This window comes from Saimiri boliviensis, chromosome 13 (assembly GCF_048565385.1).
Source record: "Saimiri boliviensis isolate mSaiBol1 chromosome 13, mSaiBol1.pri, whole genome shotgun sequence".
Taxonomy (NCBI): Eukaryota; Metazoa; Chordata; class Mammalia; order Primates; family Cebidae; genus Saimiri; species Saimiri boliviensis.
In genome coordinates this window covers 43052317-43066238 of record NC_133461.1, presented here as the reverse complement: position 1 = coordinate 43066238, position 13922 = coordinate 43052317, and the positions used below count along the sequence as shown (strand labels likewise).

Below are 13922 nucleotides of genomic sequence, written 5' to 3'. Positions count from 1 at the left end.
GCATGATGGAAAGTTCTGTGCTTTTGCTTGCCACTTCAGATTTTGAACTTCTGCCCCTGAAGCTTTCATGTTGATAGAGAATGCAAAATTAAGTCAACAGGAGTAAACGCCTTCTTTTAACAGCTAATATACCACCAGTGTCTAAAACTATTTATGCATTTTTATGTCTGGCAATAGACAAAATATAGTAGTTTGTTAGTTAAAAGGGCTTAGGCTCTGAAAAGCCTCTAAAAAGTTGATTTCTAACAATATTAGTATAAACAAAAATTTTAAACTCAGAAGACATAAAGGTGATTAAATAACACAATTAAAAGTCAATTGAGGCTGAGCACAGTGGCTCACACCTGTAATCCTAGCACAGTGGGAGGCCAAGGTGGGAGGATTACCTGAGGCCAGGAGTTCCAGACCAGCCTGGTCAACATTGCAGGACCCCATATCTACAAAAAAATTTTTTAATTACCAGGTTCAGTGGCACATACATGTAGTCTCAGCTACTCAGGAGGCTGAGGCAGGAGAATCTCTTGAGCCCAGGAGTTAGAGGCTGCAGTGAGGTATGATCTCGCTACTGCACTCCAGCCTGGGCAACAGAATTAGACTGTCTCTAAAATAAAAAATAAAGAATTTAAAGCAATTGAGTACACATGTGGCAGGAATTCTGCCTTGTAAGCAGACTTCACTGAAGTTTGGGGAAGTGAGAGAAGAGCAAAATATCACCACCAAAGCCTATTACCAGAAGAATCTTCATGAAAAATATGGCCTCTTCCAAAACATTGCTTCTCTTTATTTTGCTCTGTACTTGGTTTAGTTTCTATTTTAGCTGCATAAAAAACATTTTTGCAAAATTTATTGCTAATTATTTAGCTTAATGCATGCTTCAGTTGCTTTTCTCTTCCAAGTTTTCATTGATATGTAAACTCTTTCTACATTTTTTAAAGTGGTCCTATTGATAATTTTAGGATATCAATGATACATAGGTCCCATAGTGGCAAAGCCTTGTTGAAAGTTTAATTTCTATAGTTTCTATTCATATTGTCACATAGCAAAGCTGTGAGCTGTGTGCTTGTCTGAATCTCATGCTCACATGCTCAGACACATTCAGACACTCACACAATCTGACTCACACTCTAGCTTTGTAACTATCTCATGATTCACATTCAGCTAGTATTCCCACCTGAAGATGTTAAAGGTAAGAATCCAGTGATAATATAATTCGCATAGCTACATACATTTCCATTTTCTTTCAGAAAATAGTGAATTACACCAGTCAGAATGGTATTACTAAAAAGTCAAAAAATAACAGATGATGGTGAGGTTGTGGAGAAAAGGAAATGCTTATGCACTGTTGATAGGAGTATAAATTAGTTCATTGTAGAAAGCAATGTGGTGACTCCTCAAAGAGCTAAAAACAGAACTGCCATTCAACCCAGCAATCCTATTATTGGGTATATACCCAAAGGAATAAAAATCATTCTGCCATAAAGACACATGCATGTGAATGTTTATTGCAGCACTGTTCACAATAGCAAAGATATGGAATCAACCTAAATGTTCCTCAGTGACAAATTGTATAAAGAAAATGTGATTCCTATACATCATGAACTACTAGGCAGCCATAAAAAAGAATGAGATTCCAGTCTTTTGTGGGAACACGGATGGAGCTGGAGGCCATTATCCTTAGCAGACTAATGCAGGGACAGAAACTAGTACCACATGTTCTTACTTATAAGGGGGAGCCAAATGCTGAGAACACATGGACACAAAGAGAGGAACAACAGAGACAGTGGGGCTTCGTGTGGGATGGAGGGTGGGAGGAGGGAGCAGATCAGGAAAAACAACTACTGGGTACTAGGTTTAATACCTGGGCCATGAAATAATCTGTACAACACCTGTGATATGAGTTTACCTTTAAAACTTGCCTGCATGTGTACCCCTGAACCTAAAATAAAAGTTTTTAAAAATGGTGAATTAGAGGCCAGGCACAGTGGCTCATGCTTGTAATCCCAGCACTTTGGGAGGCCGAGGTGGGGGTATCATTTGCAGTCAGGTGTTCGAGACCAGCCTCTGCAATATGATGAAACCCCATCTCTACTAAAAATACAAAAAAAAAAAAAAAAAAAAAAGCCATGCCGTAGTGGCACATACCTGTAATCCCAGCTTCTTCCCAGGCTTGAGCCTGGGAGGTGGAGGCTGCAGTGAGCCAAGATTGCACCACTGCACTCCAGTCTGAGTGACAGAATGAGACCCTGTCCCAAACACAAGCAAAGTCAAACAAAAATGGTGAATTGAAGCTAAGCCATAAGCCATATTTTGTCCTTGTCATAATTCTGAAGATAACCTGTAAGACCTCCATAGGGAGCACTAGTTAACTCTAGGTTAGAGTAGGAAAGGTTACTATATGAAGGGCTGAGATTTGTCTTGGAAGGTGATGTGAATGCTGTGTACCTCCTCTTCCAGAGTGTCTTCTGTGATCCCCTTTATCCACCTCCATTTCTTTTTATCATGAATTACTGGGCCTGGTACTGTGATTAGTTGTTTTCCTACTTCTCTCACTATATTGGAAATAAGCTCTGGGAAAACTCAGTTTGATTTGTATGAACCATTAGATCAGTGTCTGTTTTTATTGATTTAAATCTTACTCATCCACACTCTCTAGTAACTATTATCTTTATAAGAGTTTATCCCAACACAGCTGGGCTACATATTACAAAGACATTTAAAAAGCTTCTTAGTCTTGAAATAGCACAACATCCCATGCCTCTGTTTCTCGGAGAGACGTTTCGACAATAAATGTACTGTGAGTGGGACCAGCCCTTCTTAACAACTAAGGATATTCCTTTTGTCTGTCTTGTTCAGAAGTACTAAATATTCCAAGAAACCCAACAATGATGTTTTGGTTTAGTTCCTTTTTTTATTTTTAATTTTTGTGTGTACACAGTAGGTGTATATATTTATGCGGTACATAAGGTGTTTTGATACAGGCATGCAATGTGAAAGAAGCACATCATGGAGAATTGGTTATCCATTCCCTCAAGCATTTTTCCTTTGAATGACAAACAATCCAGTTACACTCTTTAAGTTATTTTTAAATGTATAATTAAGTTGTTATTGACTGTAATCACCGTGTTGTACTATCAAATAGTAGGTTTTATTCATTCTTTCTAATTTTTTTGTACCCAGTCACCATCCCCAGCTCCCCCTTCATCTCTGGTAACCATCCTTCTACTCTCCATGTCCATGAATTCAATTGTTTTTAGATCCCACAAATAAGTGAAAACATGTGGTGTTTATTTCCATGCCTGGCTTATTTCTTAGCATAATGATCTCCAGTTCCATCCATGTTGTTGCAAATGACTGGGTCTCATTCCTTTTTATGGCTGAATAGTGATCCATTGTGTATATGTACTGCATTTTCTTTATCCATTCATCTGTTGATGGACACTTCGCTACTATAAACAGTGCTGCCACAAACTTACAAGTGCTGCTGTCTTTCTCAGATACTGATTTCCTTTCTGTTGGGTATATACCCAGCAGTGGGATTGCTGAACCGTCTTTAATATGATGGAAAATTGTATTTTAGAATACAGCTGGCTGATAAGTTAGGGAAGGGATGGGTGGTCGTGATTGCAGCCATGTAGGAAATAGTTATATTTAGGGAACACTTCAGTTGTGTTGTGTAAACAAACCTGAGGTTTGTAACTCACATAGTGATTTTCTATTTCAGGTAATTCCAGTGGAGAAGCTAGTGAAAGGACGTTTCCAGGACAACCTGGATTTTATTCAGTGGTTTAAGAAATTCTATGATGCTAACTACGATGGGAAGGAGTATGATCCCGTAGAGGCACGACAAGGGCAAGATGCAATTCCTCCCCCTGACCCTGGTGAACAGATCTTCAACCTGCCAAAAAAGTCTCACCATGCAAACTCTCCCACAGCAGGTATTGTCACAATGAGATCACAGAAGTCACTTGCATCTTAGAAAATGGCTCAGACCCGCCGGGCGCGGTGGCTCACGCCTGTAATCCCAGCACTTTGGGAGGCCGAGGCGGGTGGATCACGAGGTCAAGAGATAGAGACCATCCTGGTCAACATGGTGAGACCCCGTCTCTACTAAAAATACAGAATATTAGCTGGGCATGGTGGCGCGTGCCTGTAATCCCAGCTACTTGGGAGGCTGAGGCAGGAGAATTGCCTGAACCCGGGAGGCGGAGGTTGCGGTGAGCCAAGATCGCACCATTGCACTCCAGCCTGGGTAACAAGAGCAAAACTCCGTCTCAAAAAAAAAAAAAAAAAGAAAATGGCTTAGACCCTTCTGTGCCATTTTCTGTTTGTGTGTTTCCGATTGATTCTTCCCAGCAGTCAATATTTTAATGCCTTTAGATGGTTTCTACTGTTGTCTGTTTCACCACATTTATCTTCCTGTGACCCATTTGTCATTAGTCTAAGCATCTTCATGTAAACTATTAAAAAGGCAGAGCTATTTGCGTTATTTTTATCACTGAAGTGGGAAGTGAAAATAATGCTCCTAGGATAGATTTCCTTTTTCCTTTTAGTTTTTCGAGAAGTTTCAAATAGACTGTTTAAACTTTGGCTGAAATATTTGTGCTGCTTAATTGCTGGCAGTACAAACCAGAATATGAACTGAATTATGCTGTTAAATATGGATCATCATCTCCAACCCTTCAAAGGAAATTCATGAACTGTACATCCTGCCTCCTCTGTAGGCAGTGGCAATTTTTATGCAGTAACATTCAGCAATACCCTATTTATCCAGCTTTGTCCAAAAGTGAAGTCATTGAGGAAGAATATCTGGAACACTAAAACTTTTGTGGATAAAAAAAAAACTTTCAAAAGTATGTTGTGAACATCCTTGCCATAAACAGCAGACTTTACCAAGCAGAATGTGTTCTTATAAAATTGGGTCATTATTATAAACACAAGTTAGGTACTGGATAGTTAAACATGAAATCTTCCAAAATCATGTTTTCATCTCAAATATGGAACCCAGTGTTCAAACTTATTAAATCAGTAACCTTAATTTTGTAAATAAAACAGATTTATTTATGCCAAAACTGTAATCAGAATGAAGTAGAAATTGTTAACAGGGCTACATAGGTGGTAATAGCTTTGAAATCCCAGTTTTGCTCACTGTTAAACAGCGTTTTATCATCCTATTTCTGAATTTATGGCTGTATTCCAGGCAGACTGAAACCATTGGAAAACTGGTATTACTTTTTGAAATTTTTTAAAAATATTTAAAAATATTTTTAAACTATGTTTAAGGATAACAGATTAATACTTAATACTAATGTGAATTAGATGAATTCTTCATCTGCATTAAAATAGTAGTCATGTAGATGAAGAGGAATGAACAACTCTGGGAGATATTTAGGAGGTGAAATAGGCTGGATATTGGTAATGGCTGAATCCTGGGATAAAAGAGAAGATGTCAAACCTGACTTCTTGTACAACTGGAAGGATTTGGGGTTTGAGAACCAGATTTGGGAAGATACCATGAGTTTGTTTTGAACATACTAAGTTTGAGATTCCTCTGTGACATCTAAGAGGAGATCTACATAGGCAATTCTTGTGTTGGAGGTGGTGCCACATGTGCATCTGGAACTCAAAGGAGTTATAGGCTAAAGGTAAACATTTGTGATTCTTCCATACATTGATGTAACGGAAGCTGGAAGCAAATACCGAGTGATAAAGAGTAGAGTGCCTTGGGAAAGTTGGATGTTTACTGGTTGAGTAGAAGAGGAAGGGCTTGCATAGGAAGCAAGGAAGGTGCCAGAAAGAATGAAGGAAATTAGGAAGTGATGTGTCAAGGAAGCAGAAGGTAGGGAGCATAATGGTCAACAATGTCCACATCTTCTGAGAAGTCACGTCAAATGAAGCCTCAAAGAGTTGATTAGATTTCTCAACTTGAAGGATTTCTCCATTCAGTAGAATGGTAGAACCAGGAATGGTTTGAAGAAAAAGTTGGAGGAAGGAAATTGAGACAGTGGAAAGATCCAACTTTGGAGCCATGGAATGGGTGAGCCTCTATAGAATAAAGAAAACTAAGCACAGATCTTTGGAAATACATATATTTAAGGGGGAGGAGGAAGAAGAGGAAGCTGCAAAAAAGAGGAACATCAGGAAGAAAACCAGATCTCAGCATCAGAGAACAAAAACACTAGGAAATTTCTAGAAAGAGGGGTCACCAACAGTGCCAGATGTTAATTGTGGTGATATCAAATAGGATGAAGCCTGAAAAATTAGGCCAAAGTCTGACTTCTAGGAGGCGATTAATAGTCCCTTAGATTAAATGGGACTATTAATGCCGAAGGCATAGGCCTAGATTGCAGCAACTTAACAAGGGCTTGTGGAAGTGGAAGCAGTAAGAGTAGATTCAACCTTTAACAAATGTGTCAGGAAAAAAATGGAGGAAAATAAAAATATTTGGTTTGTGTAGGGAAAAGAGTGATCGTAGCTTCAGGAAATAAGACGGAAGGAAAATGGTATTCTTTTTCAACTGTTCTTGTTTGGTTATAGGATAAGGTAATATACGCAGGTTTGTAAAATGGGAGAAATGTCAGTGGTGAAAGAGTAATTGTAAATAGGAAAAAGGGGAAATTGGAGTATGATGCTGAAGGTGGAGGGACAAGATAAGATGTCAAGGTCATAGACGGAGGATTAGAAAGGAAAAGGGAGGATATTTTCGTGGAGCCAAAGCGATAGGACAATAGGAGAGGCTGGTAGAAAAGCAGAAAGAGTTTGTGAAGCAAACATTGATGGCAGTTCAGACTGGCCTTCAACTTTTGTCAGAGGTTTTCATCAGTCCAGGAGCTGGAGTGCAGAAAAGGGGAATGTTGTGCCAACTCCAAAGTCTGGGATTCAGGCAGCACATGGGGTGGGAGGACAAAAAGGTAAGAAAATCAGGGGTGTCTGAAGTTTCTCATCTTAATGTCATTTTCTATAGCAGTGAATGATGGAGAAACTGAACTCAAAATTCAACTTCCATTTTTTCAAGTTTTCAGTAGTGAGATTGGACAGACCTCAGAATATTTTCTTCCACAATCATACCGTGTCCTTAATGTTTTTTTCCCGTTGGCACCAATGCTCCTCCCCCCGCAAACAGCACTGTTACTGCGCTACCTTGGCCTCATTTTCTAGGAATTCCCTCATCTGTCTTTCACAAAAGCCACAGAGAAACTTGTGCCATTTTGATAGAATGACCATGAACCTGAAAGAGAACTGTATATTCTCTAGAGCTTAACCTCTCAGGTAACAGAGCTCAGGAAACCCATTAAAGTCAACCAATAATACATTTGATTTTTAATATTCTGGAAGGCAGTAATTTTCTGAAACCATATTCCTGATACCTTGACCGTGTTTGCCTTATTGGTCAATCAGGGAGAAATGATATTTTCCGAAGTCAAACCAGTCATTCCCTTTTTAATAAAATATGTTCTGACTTTTGGGCATTGTGGGGTAGTAAAACTATGCTGGGGGTTTATCACATATAGAGTGCTGTTATTATTAAAAGCCATGATAGGAGAAAGTCTCCTATAAACACATTAAGACCTCATTTTTTCTAGAAGTCATGTATCCAGTTATTGGGAATACATCCAAGATAATGTAAGCCAAAATGTCTTCTGAGAGTCAGAATAGATGTTGTAAAATATGTGCTGTAAAATGTATGCACTTTATTCTTCATTCATGAGAGTTTCTAGGGTATTTATCCAGAGTCTGTTTGCTCTTTCTTAATTTAGATATAATTGTAATAAAGATGGAGAAGTGATTTCTTAGCATATAGCTCATTAGGACAAGAATTATACAGGTATCAATAGAAAGTACAAACCTCAGTTAAAAAAAAAACCTTACTAAAGAGCCTCATAGTAGCCTGGGATCTTTATTACAAGATCAAATCGTTCCATTGCCTCTCAGTAGTCTTTAGTATATGTATGATACCAGCAAGCAGCCATCGATATTCTCATAGGTCACTTACAATTCTTAGAATTGTCATATTGGCCCTGAATTATTTCCCTCATGACCTCTGTTTTTACATTATCTAAACTGGCATCCCTGTTTCTGGGAGTCACTCAAAGCCATTCACCATTCTCTTTATGTACAAGTCTGGTTTTGTTCATCTGAAATACAAAGCAAATGGAAGGTGATGGTCAGCTGTCTGGAAAATTCACGTATTTGTATCACACTTATCTCACAGTGACGCCAGGTCACTAACATTTGGCACTAATTTCTGTTCCCACCTTTAAGTCTTGGTCATTTCTTGCTTATCTGCATTAGTGGACACAATCTGTAGCTGGTATAATCAAAAACAGGTGATGGTCCTTAATTATTTTTTTTTATTTTGAGTTTGGAATACTTGATTTATTTTAAGTGGGTTTATCTCTCCCCCAGAATTTCCTTAGACCAATATTAATATTAGCTTGTATGTCCTAACTATTATGCAGTAAGAGCAGTAAGTGGCAGTCCCCAAATATTTTATATGACAAAGGGACCAGATTAGAGTGGAAAAAGTGATCCTGGAGTAGATTGCCACCATTATGATAATTAAGAAAGGACTTTGTCTACATTAGCAAGAAAAAACTGTGCAGACTACCTATATAAGTATGTACCAGAGATTGCTTATGCATAAAACAGATGCATTCTACATACTTGGTGTATTCTGTGTTTATAAGAACATGCTAGATTTTTCAACCATTTTGATACAGATAAAAGCTTTTTCTTTATGGATTCAGAGAAGCCTTAGAATAGTTTGGCTGTGGCTTCTCTGTATGTAGTTGGGTGACTTTACTATAACAAGCTTACTGCATAAGCCCTGGCTGTCACCTAAGGGTAAATGGCTGCCTGGTAAGTTTTATTGTCTACATTCTGAGGAGTTGCATCTTGAATTGGTTTTGATCTACCAACTAGGGGCATGTATTAAAACACATTTTCATAATGATAGATATATAAGTATGTGCATCATTGTGAATCATGATGTTTGTAAATTTATTGCTGTGAGCCATATCTGCAACTCAAGACAGCTGTCTGTGGGGATCAGTTTTTATGTGTGAACACTTACTAAACATAAAAGGAAAGTCAAAGTTATTTAGTTTCTATGGCAACGACAGCTTAGACACATTGCAGATTCACATACATTCATGTATTTAAATCAAATGTCCATATATAAATACAGTGTGAATAGATTTAGAGTTGCTGTGGAAATTGAGTTTGAACTTTCTGCTTTCCTTAGGGACTTCAGTGTTTCAGCCTTAAAATCAGATTAATAGGAATGCTATAAAAGTGGTTTCAAAGGGAAGCAACCTAAGTATAATAGAATAAGGTACTTGAACCATCATAATTAAATCCCTAAATGTAGATTTGAATAAATTCTAAAGTGTTTTTTCAAGAACATTGTTGAATATTTGGATATTCTCACTCTCAGTTACCCTTAATGTTGGATTTTCTAAGGCTGTTTATACAACTTTAAAGTGTAATCATGCTGATTCATTTATTTGTTTAGCAATGTATGAGCATTTGTTGAGCACCTGTCATCTAAGTACTCATCACCTGTCACCTTCTTTTGGGAAATAAGTATTGCTTTACTTTGTTGGGTTTTTTGGTTTTTTTGCTTTTTAAGAGAAAGATTAAAAATAGCAGTAAGGAGTGATTTTTATCCTTGTTCTGATCTTGGCTTTATGGCCCAGAATATACTCTCTCTTGGTCAGTGGACCACATGCACTTGAAAAGAATGTGTATTCTGCAGTAGTTGGTTGTATAGTATTTTAGAAATATCAATTATATCAAAGTGTTTGATAATATTATTCAGGTCTTCTGTGTACTTTTTTTCCTTACCTAATACCAGTGTCAGAGTAAACAGATCTGTCTTTGTGGATTTGGTTGTTGTCCAGTTCTAACAGTTGCTACAGAGTCTGTCGAAGATTCCTGCGTTAATCATGGAATTGTCCATTTTCCCTTTAATTCTCTCCATTTTTGTTTCTTGTATTTTAGTGCTCTATTACTAGATGTATACATATTTACAAGCGTTAAGTCGTCCCATTGAATAGACCTTTTTTTTTATTCTAAAAAAAAAAAACGAGATACATGTACAGAATGTACAGATTTGTTACATAGATATATGTGTGCCATGGTGGTTTGCTGCACCTACTGACCACTCCTCTTAAGTTCCCTCCCCTCACCCACAACCCCCAAACAGGTCCCAGTGTATGATGTTCCCCTCCTTGTGTCCATGTGTTCTCATTGTTCAACTCCCGCTTATGAGTGAGAACATACAGTATTTGGTTTTCTGTTTCTAATGTTAGTTTGCTGAGGATGATGGCTTCCAGATTCATCTATGTCCCTGCAAAGGACGTGATCTCATTCCTTTTTATGGCTTCATAGTGTTCCATGCTATATATATACCACATTTTCTTTATCCAGCCTATCGTTGATGGGCATTTGGGTTGATTCCATGTCTTTGCTATTGTAAATAATGTTGCAATAAACATATGTGTACATGTGTCTTTATAGTAGAATGATTTGTATTCCTTTGGGCATATACCCAGAAATGGGATTGCTGGGTCAAATGGCATTTCTGGTTCTAGATCCTTGAGGAATCACCATACTGTCTTTCACAGTGGTTGAACTAATGTACACTCCCACCAACAGTGTACAAAGCATTCCTATTTCCTTACAGCCTCACCAGCTTCTATTGTTTCCTGACGCCTTAATAATCACCATTCTAACTGACGTGAGATGGTATCTCATTGTGGTTTTGATTTGCATTTCTCTTTTCTTCATATGTTTGTTGGCTGCATAAATGGCTTCTTTTGAGAAGTGTCTGTTCATATCCTTTGCCCTTTTTGATGAGATTTTTTTCCTTGTAAATATGTTTAAGTTCCTTGTAAATTCTGAATATTAGACCTTACTCAGATGGGTAGATTACAAAAGTGTTCTCCCATTCTGTAGGTTGCCTGTTCATTTTGATGATAGTTTATTTTGCTACAGACACTGTTTAGTTTAATTAGATCCCACTTGCCAATTTTGGCTTTTGTTGCAATTACTTTTGGCATTTTATCCTGAAGTCTTTAGCCATGCCTATGTCCTGAATGATATTGCCTAGGTTTTCTTCTAGGTATTTTATGATTTGGGGTTTTACATTTAAGTCTTTGATCTTGACTTAATTTTTATATAAGGTATAAGGAAGGGGTCCAGTTTCAGTTTTCTGCATATGGCTAGCCAGTTTCCCTATTACCTTTACTGAATAGGAGATTCTATCCCCATTGCTTGTTTGTATTTCGTTTGTCAAAGATCAGATGGTTGTAGATGTGTGTTGTTATTTCTGAGGCCTCTGTTCTGTTCCATTGGTCCATATGTCTGTTTTGGTACCAATACCATGCTGTTTTGATTACTGTAGCTTTATAGTATAGTTTAAGTTGGGTAATGTGATGCCTCCAACATTGTTCTTTTTGCTTAGGATTGACTTGGTTGCTCTAAGGATTACAATATATGTTCTTGTTTTTTTTTCACACTATGCTTAAAATTAATACTCTGATTTCATGTGAAATTTAAAATAGTTTTTTTCTAATTCTGTGAAGAATATCAATGATAGTTTGATGGAAATAGCATTGAATCTATAAATTACTTTGGGCAGTATGGCCTTTTTATTGTATGAAGTGTTCCTCTTTATCTTTGATAATATTCTTTGCCTTGAAATCTATTTTATTTGACGTTAATCTAGCTACTTCAGCTTTCTTATGCTTACTGTTACATGGCATCATCTTTTTCCATGATAAGTTAAATTTCTATCTGTCTTTGTCTTTATATTTAAAGTGCAACAGCATGTCAGGTCTTGCTTTTTTATTCATTCTGATAATCTCTTCTGTTTAATTAGAATGTCCAGCCCATTTACATTTCATATAATTATGTAATTATTGATTTGGTTGGATTTAGATCTACCACATTTCATTTGTTTTCTGTTAGTCCCCTCTGTTTCTTGTTTTGTTTCTCCCTTCCTGTCATCTTCTGGATTTTAAAATGTTTTTTAGAATTCTATTTTAATTTACTTATCACCTTTTAAACTACACCTCTTTGCACTAGTCTTCTAGGGGTTATTCCAAGCATTACAGTATATATTCTTGTTTTTTCACACTATGCTTAAAATTAATAATGCACATCTTTATGTAAAATGTGGAAACCTTGCAACCACCTCTCCCCATTGTTCTTTGTTATAGTTGTCATATGTATTACACTAACATACATTATGAACCCCACAAGACAATGTTATAACTTTAGCTTTAAACCTACACTGCCTAATACACAGTGTATTTTGAACTCTTGAATTGTGTTCAACCATTGTGAAAATACAGTAAAGTGATTCCTCAAGGATCTAGAAATAGAAATGTGCTTATTCATCATTAAGATGTGCTATGTGTATAAAATGCATGGTAAGTTTAGAAGACTTAGTATGAGAAAGAGAATATAAAACATCTAATAATTTTTGTATTGATTATGTGTGGAAATTATATTTCATATATGTTGTATATATTTTGCATATGTTAAAATCTGGAGTTTTTTTTATCTTTTTGATGTAGCTGCTAGAAAACTTTATATGGTTCACATATTTCTATTAGACAGTGATACTTTAAACAGGCACATGTATTATAAAGAACTTAAGAGAAAACTTTTCTTTTCATATTTTTACTATTTTCAATGTTCTCCATTTCTGAACACCCAAATTCTCTACTGGTTTCATTTCTCTTTAGCCTGAAGAACTTCCATTAGGGTTTCTTGTAGTGTATGCAGGTCCAGTGGCAAAAATTTTTTTAGATTTTCTTTTTCTGTAAATGTCTTTATTTTACCTTCATTCTTAAAGAATATTTTCACTTGATAAAATTTAAGCTGGGTTTTGGTTTTGCTTTTGTTTAATTTTTTGCCTGTAAGCACTTTAAAGAAGTTATTCCACTGCATGTGGCCTCCAAAGATAAGAAGTGTATACTCATTCTCACCTGTATGTAGCACATAGTTTTTCTCTGAGTGCAGTCAAAATTTTCTCTTTATCTTTAGTTTTCATAGTGCAACTATGATGTGCCTAATCATGGTTCTCTTTGAATTCATCTTGTTTTGGAGTTCATTATGCTTCCTGAATCTGTGAATTTATGTCTTAGCAAAGTTTCCAGCATTATTTTTTCAAATACTTTTTTCAGCTCCATTCTTTCTCTCCTATCCTTCTGGGACTTCATTTATCCGTATGTTAGAGCTTTTGAAGTGATACCACAAGTCCCTAAGGCACAGCTGATTTTCTTCCCAGCACTTATTTTCTCTCTTCTTTAGATTAGATGGTTTCTGTTGATGTAAATTCAAGTTCACCCTCTCTTTCCTCTGTCATCTCCATTCTACTGTTGTAGAAGTCTTCATTTTTAAATTTCAGCTATTGTATCTTTCTGTTTACTTTGTTCCTTTCTCTGCTGAGTTTGCCTGTCTTTTCATTCATTATGAGAGTATTTTCTTTTTTTTGTTTTTGAGACAGAGTTTCACTCTTGTTACCCAGGCTGGAGTGCAATGGCGCAATCTTGGCTCACCACAACCTCCGCCTCCTGGGTTCAGGCAATTCTCCTGCCTCAGCCTCCCGAGAAGCTGGGATTACAGGCATGCACCACCATGACCAGCTAATTTTTTTGTATTTTTAGTAGAGACGGAGTTTCACCATGTTGACCAGGATGGTCTCGATCTCTTGACCTCGTGATCCACCCGCCTCGGCCTCCCAAAGTGCTGGGATTACAGGCGTGAGCCACCGCACCTGGCCGAGCATATTTTCTTTACTTCACTAAGCATGCTTATGTTAGTACTTTGAAAGTTCTTGTCTGTTAATTCTCTTATTCTGGCCATCTCACAATTTTCCTTTGAGAATATTTCACATTTTCCTGGCTGCTTAT

At 37.0% G+C, this 13922-nt stretch overlaps 1 protein-coding gene across 4 annotated transcripts in view; it reads left to right on the top strand.

Moving 5' to 3' along the window:
• The window catches only part of MAPRE2 (microtubule associated protein RP/EB family member 2), a 167377-nt gene that overhangs the window by 121658 nt on the left and 31797 nt on the right, over positions 1-13922 (top strand). For all 4 annotated transcript variants that reach the window (XM_074383625.1, XM_074383624.1, XM_003924737.4 and 1 more), the window contains one exon: positions 3722-3935. In XM_074383625.1, coding sequence (XP_074239726.1) covers positions 3722-3935 — 214 coding nt within the window. The remainder of the gene's footprint in view (positions 1-3721; positions 3936-13922) is intronic.